Raw genomic sequence first — 16,579 nt, forward strand, 5'->3', positions numbered from 1 at the left:
ATGAACTCAGCGTAATTGAAATATAGGGATTCACACTACGTTCGATATCCGTATGACATCTGACATTCAGGCCATATCGACAGCTGACACGAAAAATAAAGGTTTTATGCGCATACATACAATGGAAGTAAAAAGATGTGCTTATGCGCAAGCATTTTTTGCTGGCCAATGACAGAGCCTGACTCAACTTCACCATCTTGAATAATTTCTAACGGGAGATTTTTAAACGAAGAAACGCAAAATATTATATGCATACAATTAATTAGTCTTATTGTTCATACGTATCGCCGAAATTAAGAAAATTTAATAAAAAATTGCTGGTTAATACGCGTATTAAATATTCGATGTAAACAAAGTTAATAAAATAACATTAAACATTTGATAATTTTTGACTAATGAATTTATTTAGTATCAATAATTAAAATATAAAATTATTTTTAATATTAAATTATTTTATTAACATTTATTAACATTAAATTTATTATTAACATTTATTTTTAACATTTAATATTTTATTAACATTTATTAATACTTTTTAAACATTAAATTATTATTTAATAAATATAACAGTAAATAAATATAAATTTAACAGATATTTTTCGTAAATTTTGACATTTTTTTTATTATGTTTTATTTTATAATTTTCAGTAAAAATTTTTTTATTAATATTTCTATAATTATATTTTTATATTAATATATCTAATTCTTATGTATATATGTGCGCGTACGTACTAAACACAATAATCATAAATAATAAAAATAAAAATAAATTATTATAAATATTATATTAGGTGTTGGAATTAATTCGTAGCGTTTTTTAATGAAAGAATGTTATTTATTTCACATGAGCATTAAAAAATACATTAATGAAAGTACTTCCCATCACTTGTAAAACGCTACGAATTAATTCCAACACCTAATATTATAAATTATATTATAATATATTATATTATATTATATTAATATTAAGTGTAGTAAAAAGAAATCCATTATTTTTCCAATAGATGGCATTAGTAATCTGTATCTCGTCTACGCGTGATACAGATTACTAAAGCCATCTATTGGAAAAATAATGGATTTCTTTTTACTACACCTAATATTATATTATACAGGGCTCAGCAAGATTTACACTTCTCGGCCGATTTTTGATTTGGTTCCGTCTTCCGCTATTCGCCTCAATCAATCCAAATGCCGCTCGACGTTTAGAAGCTTATTGGTTTCTGTACACTGAAACTTGCCGCGCGACAAGTTCCGCGTCCAGTGTGTAGGAGTCATATGACACTCATAGACATAAAGTCGCCCATCCGCTTTGAGTACTCATGCTAAATTTCATTCTATATCTTTTTTTTCCGTTTATTACATAACTAAAATAGAATGAAGTAACGCATAACGCTCAATCTTACGCGTTGCTTCATTCTATCTTAGTTATATAATGAACGAAAAAAAATAGAATAAAGTTTACAGCGTGAGCAGCCAAAGCGGGTGGATTTCATGTCTACGAGCGTCATACATACTCCTAAATGACGAGAAGCATTTGGACTGAGCGCGGAACGAAAGGTAAGAAGAATACAATGAAAAGTTTGAATAGAATGAACCTTTGTTTAATGTTTATATGAGCGTTTGCGGAAGTTCATTGAGAGTTTAAAAATGATCACTAAAGTATTCATAAAGCGGAAATTACAACATTGCAATGTTTGGAAGGCATTCTCTGAAAATAAAAAGTTTCATGAATGTTTGTTTGACATTCAGTTTAAGTGTTGAGCCTGCTGAACGCAGACGTTTTATTAAAAAAAAGGTACAAAATTTTTTTATTGCAAAATCTCATCGTATCGCGCCTTTTATTAGGTGTTGGAATTAATTCGTAGCGTTTTTAATGAAAGAATGTTATTTATTTCACATGAGCATTAAAAAATACATTAATGAAAGTACTTCCCATCACTTGTAAAACGCTACGAATTAATTCCAACACCTAATATTTTATTTGATGAGGTTTTTTGAATGCGAAAAATTGAATTTCATTGTGTCCCTCTAATGGCTCATGTCGTGACTACTTGAAAATCGGATATGTAAAAGAATGTTTGCTAAACGGAAGAAAAACGCTTATGTTATGGGGTTGAGAAAAATGTTTTTTGGGCGTCTTTAAACCATTTGCATAAAAGTCTTACAAAACGTTTACTGAGATTCAGTAATTTGTCACATTGGAACAGCGTTTGTTGAATAGAAGAAAAATGTTTATCTCAAAGGTATTGAGAAAAGCGTTTGCTAAATGTTTGAAAAATCTGACAGTGAACTATCTGCACGAAGGCGCATCCGCGTTTATTGAGCATCCTTTGGAAAGCGTTACTTTAGCATTACAGAATTTTCTTGAAACGATATATGTTCGAGAGCAAGTCAAAGCGAGAGCGGCAGCGAGAAAAATTTGAGCGAGAAGGCGTCTGAACTACAGTTCAACTTACGCGAATCTCCGATTATAAGTCGAACGCGACGGTTTTCTGGCAGCGGAGCGTCTCGCAGGCGATTGTACTTTTGCGAAGCGGTCACTTTAATCGAAAAAGGCGAAGAAGAAGCGATCACAGCTTGATTCGGCTTTTTATCCTTTTGCAAAGGCTTTCTTTTTTAATCGCCTATGAGAATCAAGAAAATTATGAAAATTGAGGTGACCCCCACGATTCGGATCGGCGAATGGCAATTCTCGGTACGGCCAAGCCATACCTTTTGCCATGCATCCGCCAAATCAGGAATCCTGATTGGGGTGTCGGTGTGTTACGCGTTTCGCGTCACGCGAACGCTGTGATCAATCTGACTTCGATTGCCATTTTGGCGGTTGGGATTTGTATACGTACGATACGCGGGTTGATTATATTTTTTGCCTTTACTGATGAGGTGATTGTCAAGTTTGTGTTTTTTAGAAACTTCAGAAACATTTGATATTTTTCTAGAAGCCTCCAATCTACCCGTACACCAAATCTACGAAAACTGACTTTTAAGATGCATCTCGAACATCCCGCCCGCCTTGTCACGCAGTGACGAAAGTAATGCTCATGCTCGGCAAGCGTACAGATGTCGGGCGTTCGGCTTATTTGAAAGATCGCGACGCTTCAGATGGCGCAGACTGATGATGCTTGCGCGTGCAGCGCACGGTGTTGCGGAAGCCTGTGCTTACACATGATCGGAGACGTTTAAGTTTAAACTAATAAGAAAGTATTTAAGAAATAATAATGCAGACACGGTCATGAAATCTAGCTATGATATCAATTGAAGAGAAATTAGCAGATAATCATGATTATTAGATGTACAACTTTGCTTCCGCCGTTTTCCTATAGATGGCTTTAGCGGTAAGTGGTGGTCGAAATAAATAGATCATAGACGTCATACAATAAACTTGGGCATCTGTCAACATAGAAACCCCATAGAAACATTAGTCGATTTGTGTCTACATCATAAAGTTATTCTCGATTGAAAATGTCAGTTTACGAGCCAAGTTCTCATCATTTGTGGGAGGTTTTAATTTTCTGCTTCAATGTGAAGAAATCTGCGGCTGAGGCTCATCGAATGCTCTCAAATACTTATGGTGAGGCCGCTATTAATGAAAGAACGTGTCGTGAGTGGTTTCAATTCTTCAAGAACGGTGATTTTGACGTCGAAGATCGGCATAGCGGTGGAAGAGAGAAGGTTTTCGAAGATGCAGAATTGGAGGTATTACTTGATCAAGACTTGTGTCAAAATCAAGAAGAATTGGCACGATCATTGGGAGTGACTCAACAAGCCATTTCAAAACGCCTCAAAGTCATGGGAATGATTCAGAAGTAAGGAAATTGGGTACCGTAGAGTTGAAGCCGAGAGATGTTGAACGGCGTTTGTTTGCTTGTGAACAGCTGCTTGAAAGGCAAAGACGGAAGAGCTTTCTGCATCGCATTGTGACTGGGGATGAAAAATGGGTTCATTACGATAATCTCAAGCGCAGAAAATCATGGGTAGTTCCCGGCCATGTTTCCATGGCCAAATCGAAAATTCACGGCTCCAAGATCATGGTCTGTATTTGGTGGGACCAGCTCGGTGTAATGTATTATGAGCTGTTAAAACCGACTGAAACAATCACAGGCGATCGGTATCAAACGCAATTGATGCATTTGAGCCGAGCATTGAAAGACAAACAATACAACGAGAGACACGATAAAGTGATTTTGCAGCATGACAATGCTCGACCCCATGTTGCGAAAGTGGTAAGTGGACATACTTGGAAACGTTGAAATGGGAAGTCCTACCCCACCCGCCATATTCTACAAACGTTGCTCCCTCTGACTATCACTTGTTTCGATCAATGCCACACAGCCTGGCTGACCAGCACTTCCGGGCTTATAAAGAAGTAAAAAATTGGATCGATTCGTGGATCGCCTCAAAAGATGATCAGTTTTTTTCGACGCGGGATTCGTACGCTGCCCGAAAGATGGGAGAAAGTAGAGAAAGTAGGCCAGCGATGGACAATACTTTGAATTATAAATGTACACAATGCGACAAATATGTTCCCGGACACGAACGACATCTCAGCAACCTGTGGCGACATCTGTGCGTTCAAACATGCATTTTAAAGGTTGAACATTTTGCTATCATCTGTCAAAGTTTCATTCATTTTGGTTGACATATAATGAAGATATGACAGTTCATGTTAAACAAGAGGTAGAAATTTTAATAAACAAAGAGCAGTGATTAAATTTAACGCAAAACTTGGTAAAAGTGCATCAGAAACATTCCGATCGATGCAACAAGTTTACGGCAGTCAATGTCTAGGTCGTACAGCTATTTTTGAGTGGCATAAGCGTTTTTTGGAAGGCAGAGAGACCCTTGAAGATGACAAAAAATCAGGACGGCCAATTTTGGTTCGAACACCCGAAATGATCGAAAAAGTACGTGATTTTGTTGCAAACGATCGCAATGCATCACTAAAAATGATGGAGGAGGCTTTAAATATCAATAGAGAAACGATTCGAACCATATTACATGAAGATTTGGGTAAAACGAAGATTTGTGCGAAGTTTGTTCCACACACATTAAGAAGCGATCAAAAATCAAGCGAGAATCAATTATTCCAGAGACATCGTTGCAGCCGCAGAAAATAATCCAAACTTCCTAAAATCAATTGTTACGGATGATGAAACATGGTGCTTTCAATATGATCCAGAAACTAAGCGTCAAAGTGCGGAATGGAAGTCGAAAAATTCATCACAAGCAAAAAAAGTACGAAAAGTTCCATAAAAAATCAAGACAATGCTCATCACATTCTTTGATAGCAAAGATATTATCTACAAAGAGTTTGTTCCAACTGGCCAAACAATTACTGGTGCATATTATCTCGAAGTTTTAAAGCGATGGGCAGAATTCATCGTATTCGCCCCGAATATCGTGATCCAGAAGATTGGTCTTTGTTGCATGATAATGCACCGAGTCACACTTCATTGATTGTTCGCTAATGTTTGGCTCGAAATCGTGTCTCTGTGTTAAACCATCCACCGTATTCACCTGATTTGGCCCTCTGCGACTTCTCATTATTCCCAAAATTGAAATTGAAATTGAAAGGACGCTTTTTTAATGACATTCCGACCATCCAATCAGCTTCTACACAGGCACTAGAGGCAATTCCGCAAACTGAGCTAGAATGCATTTGAATCACTATTGAATCGCTGTAACAAGTGTATTGAAGCCAGAGGAGAATATTTTAAATAAAAAAAGCAAAAAATATGCATATTGTTGTTTCAATTATGATTTTCAGGCCCTGTCCGGGAACATATTTGTCGCACTGTATATAACCAGTTTTTTACAATAAAGCCTCGAATTTCGGAAAAAAAACAGCGGAAGCAAAGTTGTACACCTAATACATAGTCTTAATTGCACAATATTTGAGAACGTAATGAGAAAAATTTCAAAACTAAACGTCGAAAATGTATTAGGTGTTGGAATTAATTCGTAGCGTTTTACAAGTGATGGGAAGTACTTTCATTAATGTATTTTTTAATGCTCATGTGAAATAAATAACATTCTTTCATTTAAAAACGCTACGAATTAATTCCAACACCTAATAATATTGTACTTTGCATTAAGCGATAAATATATTATTACAAAGAATTGCTCAGTTTGTTGTATTCGCATTATCGAAAGATGCGAAAGGCAGATGAGATTAATTCTACAACTATTACCACGATTACATGCGCTTTGACTGACGCGAGTACATTGAATAAGATCGCGCGGTCTAATATAATGTGCGATTTTACTGCTCTTGCGAGTCCGTGTGTAGAGTGGTCGAGGCAGTGGGTCCAGGCAATATCATCAATTTGACTAGAGATCGAATGAACTCGGAAGAGGTTATGCGAACTGTTACTACTCGGGTCACACCGTCCTCTCCTGGATGCAGTTTTGTGATGCGAGCTAGAAGCCATTTACTTGGTGGTGATGTCTCTGAAAGTATGAGGCACAATGAGCCAAGCTGAGGCGCAGTGCTTACCTTGCACCACTTCGAGCATGAGGTCAAAGAATGCAGGTATTTGCGTGACCACCTTTCCCAAAAATGATCACGCATTTTTTGAAGATACTGCCAACGAGAGAGAGTTCGTTGCCTTCTCTGTGAGCGACAGTTCTGGAATGGCTAGCAGCGGGGCTCCGATGAGCAGATGTTCTGGAGTAAGCGCGGAGAGATCGTCGGGATCGTCAGATAACGCCAGCAAGAGCCAAGAATTCAGACAGGCCTCTAGCTGAACTAAGAGAGTGCTCATCTCCTCGTAGGTGAGCGTGGTATCGCCGATTACTTTTTGAAGATAGTATTTTATCGATTTTACTGCTGCTTCTCAGAGGCCTCCGAAGTGAGGTGCGGAAGGTGGGTTGAAGTGCCATCGGATTCCTTTTGTGACAAGAAGCATACGCGGTGCGGTTGCCGTTGACGGAAGATGCACGAAGAAGCTCTCGTATTTGTCGGTCGGCGTCAATGAAGTTCGTGCCACAGTCGGAGATATACGAGCATAGTCCTCTCCGTTATATGAATCGACGAAGTGCGGCCAGGAATGTCCGTCGTATAATCGGAAACGATTATACGACGATTCAAGATGCGTCGCTTTAGAGCAGAGACACACAAAGATTGCGATGAATGCCCTGTGGGACCAGTGCCCACGTCCTCGATTCGTGCGAATGAGTATCGGCCCGGCTAGTCCGATGCCGATTCTGAGGAATGGACGAGCAGGAATTCTTGAGGAAGGTTACCCATTGGCGACTGTTGCGTGACTCTTCTCCATTTGGTACATGTGACGCACTGATGCAGCCAGTATTTTGTTATAGCTCGCCCTCGAGAAATCCAGTATCTTAGTCGCAACAGGCCTAGAATCAACTGCACTCCTCCATGGAGTGTTCGGCGGTGACATGACGATATCAAGAAGCGTGTGAGGTGTGAGTGCAGTGGAATGATCATCATGATGCTCGTCTGGAGAGAGAACTGTGTGCTTCAGGCGACCTTCGATTCTCAGCACTCCTTGTTCATCGATGAAGGGACTCAAGGTCCAAAACTGGCTGCGAGGTGGCATTTGACTCTTTGGGAGCTGACTTTTTGTGGCAGTGATCTCGTGCGCATAGTGCAGTGGCTGGATTGCTTGGATTCATCGTCTCAGTGCGGCGTCGAGTTCTTCAGGTGTCAAGGTTGACTCCGGACTTCCTTCCGCCTTTGGCATCCTTCTTGGGCGCAGCCAACGTAGACACCACGCTGTGACCCTCAGGAGCCGGTGAAGTGAGGAGAATCGGAGGAGAAGCTCCGGTTCCATAACAACCTTTGACGTTATAGTGCGAGAATGGACGCGTTGCTCGAGCAATTTCTCCGATGGAGCTTCAGATTGTGTGCTAGGCCAAAAAGAGTTGTCCTTGAGCAGCCAAGAGGAGCCTGACCACCAGAGTGGATAGTCTATAAGCTCGCCCGATGTTATCCTCCGAGGTGCAGTCGGCCGGGTTATCCTTTCCGGGAACGTGACGCCATTGTCCTTCTGGAAGTGCCTCCTGTATCATGGACACGCGGTTGGCCAGATAAGTCTTCCGTCGAGAGGTGTGACCCTGAATCCAGTACAGAGAGACCTTGGAGTCGGACCAGAGAGTGACTGGAGCTGTGAACAGGCTTAAAACAGTAGTACATATGTGTGCGACTAATTTTGTGAGCAAGGCGATTCCAATCGCGTTTCTAGAACCAGTGGATTGTCACTCGCGACCCGAATCGTGGGACCGAATCACCTCAATTTTCATAATTTTCTAGAATTTCATAGGCGATTAAAAAAGAAAGCCTTTGTGTTGCAAAAGGGATAAAAGGCCGGATCAAGTTGTGATCGCTTCTTCTTCACCTTTTTCGAAGTGACCTTTTTTTAATTGCTTCGCAAAAGTACAACTGCCTGTGAGATGCTCCTCCGCCAGAAAACCATCGCGTTCGACTTATAATCGGAGATTCGCGTAAGTCGAACTGCAGTAGTTCAGACGCCTTCTCGCTCAAATTTTTCTCGCTGCCGCTCTCGCTTTGATTCGCTTTCGAACATTGCTGGTCCTTCGAGCCGGATTCACCTTCCCCGATTTGCTTGTTCGGGAGTATCATCGCGTTCAGTGCGCGTTATATCTAAAAGAACAAAGAGAGAACGTAAGTAAGTAAAATCTGAGTGATGAAATAAATACCTTGCTGACCGCTCAGAGTGACATCCACGGTCGCATGACCAGATCAGCGGCTAATTTAAAAAAGATAGGGATGGCCAACATCACTCTCCACGCCGTCAAAACCCGTTTAGCGCTTCTCGATCAACTGTGGAAGTTCGAAAAACAACATGAGCTTATTTGAGCACGTTATAAGGAAATCTACGATGGAAGTGAGTATAGTACGTCTCAATTCGCGGATTCCGCAGAAAATATTTACGTGCAGCATAGCCTGTTGAATGATTTATTTTATTTGACAAAGCTCAAGGCTGAGAAGTCAAATACCGCTCCTCCGAATGAATCCTCCTCCTCGGGAAATGATTTTTCCACCAAATCGACGCTGCCGCGTCTGAAAATCCGATCATTTTCGGGCGCGTTTGAAGACTGGCCATCGTTTCGAGACATATTCTTGTCCATCATCGGTAATAATCCGTCTATCTCAAACGTAGAGAAGTTCCATCACCTAAAGCATTGCTTAGAAGGATCCGCGGAAGCATTGATACGTCCGTTAGTCGTAATCGGAGATAATTATTCTCGTGCATGGGCGCTGTTGTACGAGCATTACGAGAACAAAAAAGAGTTGTCGCGCTCCAATTTTTGCGTTTACCGCAGTGCAAAAGATAAAAAGCGATACCGCCGAGGAATTTAGCCGCATTTATAATGCAGCGATCAGTGCTGTGACCGGTCAAGAAAGCATAGGAAGACCAATTAATTCGCATGGCTTCAACTTCAATCATTTCATCATCGAGCTTTTCGAAGACTCGCCTCAAGTAGGAATCTCACACGAGCGATTCCACGGACTTGCCAGATCACGATATTTTGATGGACTTTATTACCAAGCGAACTCTGACTCTCAAGACCGCAAAACCAAAAGTCACCAAGGTCTTGGGGAATCCACCGCGAATCACGAAATCGCTAAACGTGTAATCGACGCTCCCGGTTGTGTTCTGTGCAAAGGTCGGCATAATGTAATGATGTGCGAACAATTCAAAGCGAAATCCGCATTCGAACGAAAGTCCGTCGCGGAAACACACCGAATGTGTTTCAACTGTCTCGGTTCGCATCCAATCGCGAAATGCCAATCAACAAAAACGCTTTACGTGTAAGACGAGACATCAGACGCTCCTACACGAAGCGTACGTCACTACGAAGCCCACCGACGTAAGCGCGTTGACCGCTGTACGCCAAGATGACGAATGCAAGGCCATTCTGCTCGTTACCGCGAGAATTACTATCGCTGATCGCCACGGGGGCTGATCCACACCCGGTTAGAATCTTAATCGATCAAGGATTGGAAGTGTCCTTGATCTCCAAGACGCTAGTCCAGCGCGTACGCCTGCCGCGATCCCGTGCGGCAATCTCAATTTTCGGAATCGGTGGCTCACCTTCGGGTTCCTGCCGTGGAAAGATATCTCTCAGTCTCACCTCCAGGATCAATGGAGCTCGAATTATCGCTGTTGCTTTCATCCTGCCACGTCTTTCGCTTTATCAAGGAGCAGCTACGACATGCAAAACTACATGGCCGCACATTGAAGGTCTCACTGACTGATCCGCAATTTTCGGTCGCTGATCCCATCGAGCTGTTATTCGGCGCGGAAGTATGCTCTATCATTTTACAAGAGGGCCTTCGAAAGGGCGATCCGCACACTTCTGTCACTCAGTGCACTCTGCTTGGATGAGGCATCTGCTTTTCTCGGGAGTCTGCGGCGAGAATCTCTCAGTGACTCCACATTGCTTCTTCCAGTGCATCGCTGACCACGCTCGTGCAACGTTTTTGGGAACAGGAAACCTTTAACCTCAGTATCCATCACGCCAGAAGAACAACAAGGAAATCTTTGTTCGAACTCACAACCGCACAGCTACAGGAAGGTACGTCGTGCGACTGCCATTTGCCGCATCGACAACCGCACTTGGAGATACTCGCCAATCAGCTGAGCAACTGCTCACCGCCATGGAGCGTGAGTGCGAACGTGACGTTCGGTTCGAATGTCTGTACCACGCTTTCTAAAAGAATACGAAGAGTTGAATCACATGGAATTAACGCCAAGGTCATCGGAGTCACAAGCGAGATGTTACCTACCTCACCATAGAATGCTTCGAGAATCGAGTGCGTCGACCAAACTCAGGGTGGTATTCAACGGATCTTAGATCACTACAAGATCTGGTAAGTCACTAAATTCTCAACTGTTAGTCGGCGCTAACCTGTTGCCATCGCTTGTCGATGTACTGACCCGGTGGCGGTGGCATCGATACGCGATCGTGACGGACATTGAAATGTACCGCCAAATTCTTGTGACGCCCGAGGACAGAGATTATCAACGCATTTTCTGGCGTCACTCAGTCAGCGATCCGATTCGCGAGTATTGATTGAACACAATGACATACGGTCTGTCTCGCGCCATTTCTCACTATCCACACATTTCGTCAGCTCGCCGACAACGAGAACGCAAGAATGCGAGATTCCGCCGTACTGAGACACGATTGCTATCTCGACGACATCGTGATCGAAGCACACACTAAAGACGAGACAATTGCGATACAGTCCGAGCTCTGCATGGCGGGCGGATTCCCGCTAAAAAAATGGGCCTCCAATCTTCCTGAAATTCTCGTCGGTATTCCTGCGGACTGTCTCGCGGATTCGCGGTTGTGGGAACACGAGAGTCACGCTGGGCTTGCAGTGGCACCCAATCGACAACACATTCACCTTTTCAATTCGAAGCCGCACCATCGAAAATTTCATCAAGAGGAAGATTCTCTCAGAGACCGCGCGTTTATTTGATCCACTCGGATGGCTGATACCAGTAGTGATCCGTGTAAAAATCCTACTTTAATCAGCGTGATTGCAAAAGCTGGACTGGGACGCCCCGTTCGCTCAAGCAGACGCCTACCATTGGAGTCGTGTCCTGGAGGAACTCCCAAGGCTTGAACAGCTTCGAATAAACCGCTGGTTGAACACGGGCGCCAAGGACACGAGAGTGGAGTTGCATGGATTCGCCGACGCGTCCGAACGAGGGTATACAGCCGGTGTATCTTCGCGTCATCAGCTCTAATAGTGTCAACGTTATCTTACTAGCGGCAAAGAGCAAGGTCGCTCCGATCAAGCCAGTGTCCTTGTCGCGATTGGAACTGGTTCTAGAAACGTTTGAAATTTTTCTAGAAGAAAAATCCGCCTCCAATCCGCCCGTTGCACGTACACCAAATCTACGAACTGACTTTTAGAATGCATGTCAAACAATATATACCATATTTTATAAGTATTCTGAAAGTGTTTAAAATCCAATATATTTTATAAGTGTTCTGTAAGCGTTCTTATAAAGTTTGAAAACGCATAAATTCTTAAAAAATCGTCATCGAACGGTTGTCAACGTTTTATAAAATTCCGTATTTTCGTTAAGATAGCAGAAGCCAAGTCGAAAATCGGCCGAGAAGCGCAAATCTTGCCAAATCCTGCTACATTATATTATAATATATTACATTATTAATATTATATTTATAAATTATTTTTACAAATAAAAATAATTGTAAATAATATAAATATAATATAAATAATATAATATAAATATAAATATAAATATAAATATAAATATATCCTGTAATTCGTCCAATATATTCATAACATTGTCCTCTATATATTCCATTAGAATATATTCTAGAATTGCGTCACGTCTCAGTCTAACTCATACATTTCCGAAATCTTTTACTAAATGCAATTTTTACTTCTGCAATTTTTTTTTTGTAACAGAGCGGAAATGCCTACGCATGTCCTGATTCAGGGATCCCCGGGACTCGCGTACAGCATACTTCCGGGGACCCTTGGGACTCGCCGGTGATGGTCACCGGCCAGTGTTTTCCATTATCTCGATAAAATTATCTAAATAACTATGAAGGAATGGCTTTATCTTATCTTTATCTAGATTATTAAGAATACAGATTATCTTTATCTTATCTTAGATAAAAGAAATGTTATCTTTTTCAAATTATCTAAGATTGTACAAGAGTATTATAGGAAATTTCTATATAGCGGCCGAATAATATAATAAATCTCCCTTAATGCAAAAGCTTTTTGCAAACTGGGCCTTAAACCTACAAGTTCGCGACATTCGCGCAAGTTTCGTAAGTTAAGTAGTTTTCTAGCGGTTATCAATTCGTGATGGTTGAATTAGAGAACCTGTAATCAGAGAGTCGCCAATTGACACGTGACTCGAATCGCTCGTGATTGACTCGGAGCTAAAAATAATGACAGTAGAATGACAGTAACACAAGCTACGATTTTTTCTTCCTATCATTATCACTCTAACCTTTTTGGCATCTTGGCTCCAAGTCAATCAGCGAGCGATTTGAATCACGTGTTAGTTGGCGATTCTGATTATAAACTCTCTAAGTTAAGCTCTACAGTCATCAGTACGCTTTCCGTTAGTTTTATGTATTCGAAAGAACGTTCTACAATTTCAGGCTTTTGTCGTGTAGTAAAATTGCTCTCTGTCGTTATTTATGTATGTAATATTATAAAATCGCTCATATCAGTTATTCTTTGTCGTTGCATAATATCACCGGGTAAAAGCCGGTTCGTCGCAAGCATTATAATAATAAAGTGTGCGCTAATTAATCCTATCGTTAAATTCAGTGCAAGAAACTATCCGTTTCGAGCTCATAGGAAGACTCTTTCGGTATTTTGCAAAGGAGTTTCCAAATGTGTCTATTGTTTTAATATTGTGTAATATTTAACTGTTCGCGTGATTTACAAGTTATTCTGTGCTCTTTGTTTGCGTAAACTCACGTCATCATTAATATTAACTTACAACTTAAACTTACGTAGTAACTTTAGTATTGTGAAAAATTATTTTTAGTTCTTATTGGGTCTTGTGGTTTAAAAAAATATTTCTTATAGATTAAAACATAAAACAAATGAAAACTTCAAACATAATGTGGACGACAATGAAAACTCTGTATTGTATCAACCTCAACCTCTAAATTACCATTTATCCTAATAGGAGAATTTTATGAGATGTTAAAAAACTCTACAAATCAGAAAATAATGGCGCAATGTAAAAATTATCCCAAAATTATAGTGGTTCGATAACTTCTACAGGGAACTTTGTCAGTCATTATAATGTAAGTTATATATTCTCTATATCTTTCAATTTTGATTTTTATTTGCGTGTTGAATTTTAATCGCATGATTTTAAATAGAAAACATTTTTTAATTTTGCTGTTATCTTTGTTCTTCTTTTCTTTCAAAAAATACATCTTTACTTAATACAAAAAATAAAACTAAAAAGATTAGAAAAGAAGAAGTATAGTAAAACAAATATAAGGCAACAAGATATTATATCAATGATGCAAAGTAAATCACCTACTGCAGTGAAGAAAGTAAATATTATTTAATTTGTAACATACCTTGATTTTTATTAGAGTTTTCAAGTTTGGTAACACCAAAGCTAATGCATAATTAAAGCAATATTTTTGTTTGAAAAAACAAATTTATTTATCATTTATTTTTTTATAAGTATAAAGAATAAGTAATTTGTCTTTTCTTTATTACAGATACATAATTTAATTTTAACTTACTTCATCGAAGAAATGCGTCCTTTAAACACGATCTATAAATCATCATTCAGAAATTTAATCTGTGGATTAACAAGAAACAATGAACCTGAAAAAATTTTACCTGGAAAAAGTGCTTTGTCCACTGAGATTAATAACTCCTACAACGAAAAAACATCTAAATTGAAAGAATTATTACAAAAGCAAGTTTATATGTGTTTAATTGCTGATATTTGGTCGTATCGTAACAAAAATTTAGGAATGACTATCCACTTTATTTTGGAAACGTTTGAAAGAAAGTCTTATACATTAGCTTAAAGAATATTACTTTACAATCATACTTACAAAAATATTGCATTAATTATCCATCACATATTGACAAATTTCAGTTTAAATGTATCTAAAGTTACTCACTTAATGACTGATAATGCCATAAATTTTGCTAAATCTTTTAGATGCTTTGCTGTTACTAAACTTGAAAATTTTAATCAAACTCGGAGTACATTACAAATAAATAAAGATATTTTGAACGATGAGGATTATTCGGATTCAGATATTGAAATTAACGATTTTGGAAAAATGTTAATAAATATTGATAGCAATAAACATGACATTGAAAATTCTATTATAGATGAATTGGGAAATGAAATTATTTTACTTCGTCAATTAACATGTTGTTCCCATACATTAAATCTTATTGCTACGACAGATTGTAAAAAAATTTTGGATAATTCTGGTAATGCTATATTGGAAAAAATTTATCGTTCTGCTTTTACAAAGTTAAATGCTTTTTGGAACTTGCTTAGTCGTAGTAATACAGTTGTATCTGATATTTGCCTTCAGGAATGTAATTGTAAATTTTCAGTGCCTGTTATTACGCGATGGAATTCTCAATACGATGCCGTAAAAAAAATTCTTATGTAAAAAATAACTCAATACACTTTTTGAAAAGTTAAAGCTCCAAAAATGGAAACCAACTGAAATTGAATTCTTAGAAGAATTTATTATGATATGTCTCCTTTAGCGACAAGTCTTGATATATTACAAGGAGAAAAAATAAATTTTTTAGGTTTGGTAGCACCTATAATTACTATATAAAAACTTATAAAATTTACGCATTTAATATATTGTAATCCATTTGTAGTTGGAATGATTCAAGCTTTAGAAAAGCGATTTAGACATATTTTTGATCTTGGATCACCTATAGTAAAGCGTTTATTATATCTGCTCTCAGTTTACCTAAATTTAAATTAAATTGGGTGCCGGAAGCTAACATAGAGTTATGTAAAGGACTTTTTTTTAAAGGAAGTAGATAACTTGTATTGCAAAAATGCAATTTACTCTCAGACTAAACAATTAACTTCCAGTAGTAGTATTAGTAGTAGTGAGGAGGATTTTTTTCGTGATATAGACAAAAAACTGAGATTAGTGTGATCCCAGTCGTTCAAAGCATTATTGAAGTACTTTCATATTTAGAAAATAAATCTAAAGAAATAGATATTCTTAATTTGTATCACATGTCAAACAAATTTTTTTTTATGTATACACGTTATTGCCATCATCAGCATCAGTAGAGCACTTTTTTAGTTGTGGACAACAAATATTAATTCTATGTAGAAATCGATTATTAGATGAAATGTTCGAAAAACTTTTGTTCTTAAAAGATAAAGATTTTTAAAAATATGAAATCACGTTTTTTGTATCTTAAATCGCTTTACTATCTAATTTACTTAAAAAAAATTTACTTACAAAATTATCTTAAAAATTATCTAGATAATCTATTATCTAGATAACATTTTTTTAAATTTTATCTTTTATCTAGATTAATGTAAATGAATCATCTTTATCTTATCTAGGATACATTTTTGTGTGAATTATCTTATCTACATCTAAATAATTTTTAATTATCTAAGCGCAACACTGTGACGCCGGCTCGTTCCTGCTGGTTAGGCACTGGCTGCGCGGGCGCTGTACTGCCCGTATGGGCAGGGAAGAGGATATCATCCCTCCCTGCCCTTTCTCCTGGTGTTATCGGGAGCTGAGCTAAGATCGCCGGTTCCCACGATGCGGTCGCTGTCCGGCCCCAGAACATCTTCTCCTCTTTTTTGACGTCCTCTTCCTCCTCCCCAACGGAAGGGAGGGAAGGACGTCTTCCTCTGTCTCTTCCTTTCCTGGTGTTGTGGCGGGAACCACCGAGATGACATCGATAACACCGCTGTGAGTAACCCAGGGTCTCGCCACCACCATCGCCGTCTCCTCCTGTGGAGGAGGTCACGGAGCGCCCTCTCTCCTTCTCTTTCTCTTTCGACCTTCTTCTACGACATGATTCGCAGAAGGA

At 39.1% G+C, this 16,579-nt stretch overlaps 2 protein-coding genes across 2 annotated transcripts; one reads left to right on the forward strand and one right to left on the reverse strand.

The window, feature by feature from the left end:
- Positions 1–1,003: 1,003 nt before the first annotated feature.
- On the reverse strand, positions 1,004–9,175 carry LOC105151990 (uncharacterized). Its single transcript, XM_087403399.1, has 2 exons — positions 8,918–9,175; positions 1,004–8,806 (listed from the first exon to the last, which is right to left on the reverse strand). Exon 2 carries the CDS (start codon positions 7,560–7,562, stop codon positions 7,242–7,244), a length of 321 nt encoding a protein of 106 aa, XP_087259525.1. The 5' UTR covers positions 7,563–8,806; positions 8,918–9,175; the 3' UTR covers positions 1,004–7,241.
- LOC147910843 (uncharacterized) lies at positions 8,829–9,803 on the forward strand. The gene is made up of 3 exons (XM_087411133.1): positions 8,829–8,870; positions 8,960–9,200; positions 9,310–9,803. The coding sequence occupies exons 1-3, from the start codon at positions 8,829–8,831 to the stop codon at positions 9,801–9,803; spliced, it is 777 nt and encodes a 258-aa protein (XP_087267259.1).
- Positions 9,804–16,579: the final 6,776 nt, after the last annotated feature.

The sequence above is a fragment of the Acromyrmex echinatior genome, chromosome 1 (genome assembly GCF_024713525.1).
Source record: "Acromyrmex echinatior isolate Ae372 chromosome 1, ASM2471352v2, whole genome shotgun sequence".
NCBI classification, from domain to species: domain Eukaryota; kingdom Metazoa; phylum Arthropoda; class Insecta; order Hymenoptera; family Formicidae; genus Acromyrmex; species Acromyrmex echinatior.

What these genes read in the sequence shown, in the direction of transcription:
- LOC105151990 (XM_087403399.1), bottom strand. Translation starts at nt 7,562, where the DNA reads ATGCCACCTCGCAGCCAGTTTTGGACCTTGAGTCCCTTCATCGATGAA.
- LOC147910843 (XM_087411133.1), top strand. Translation starts at nt 8,829, where the DNA reads ATGAGCTTATTTGAGCACGTTATAAGGAAATCTACGATGGAA. An exon ending in TAAGGAAATCTACGATGGAA is followed by an intron (nt 8,871 to 8,959) that starts GTGAGTATAGTA and finishes TATTTGACAAAG; the next exon opens with CTCAAGGCTGAGAAGTCAAA. An exon ending in ATCCGCGGAAGCATTGATAC is followed by an intron (nt 9,201 to 9,309) that starts GTCCGTTAGTCG and finishes CGTTTACCGCAG; the next exon opens with TGCAAAAGATAAAAAGCGAT.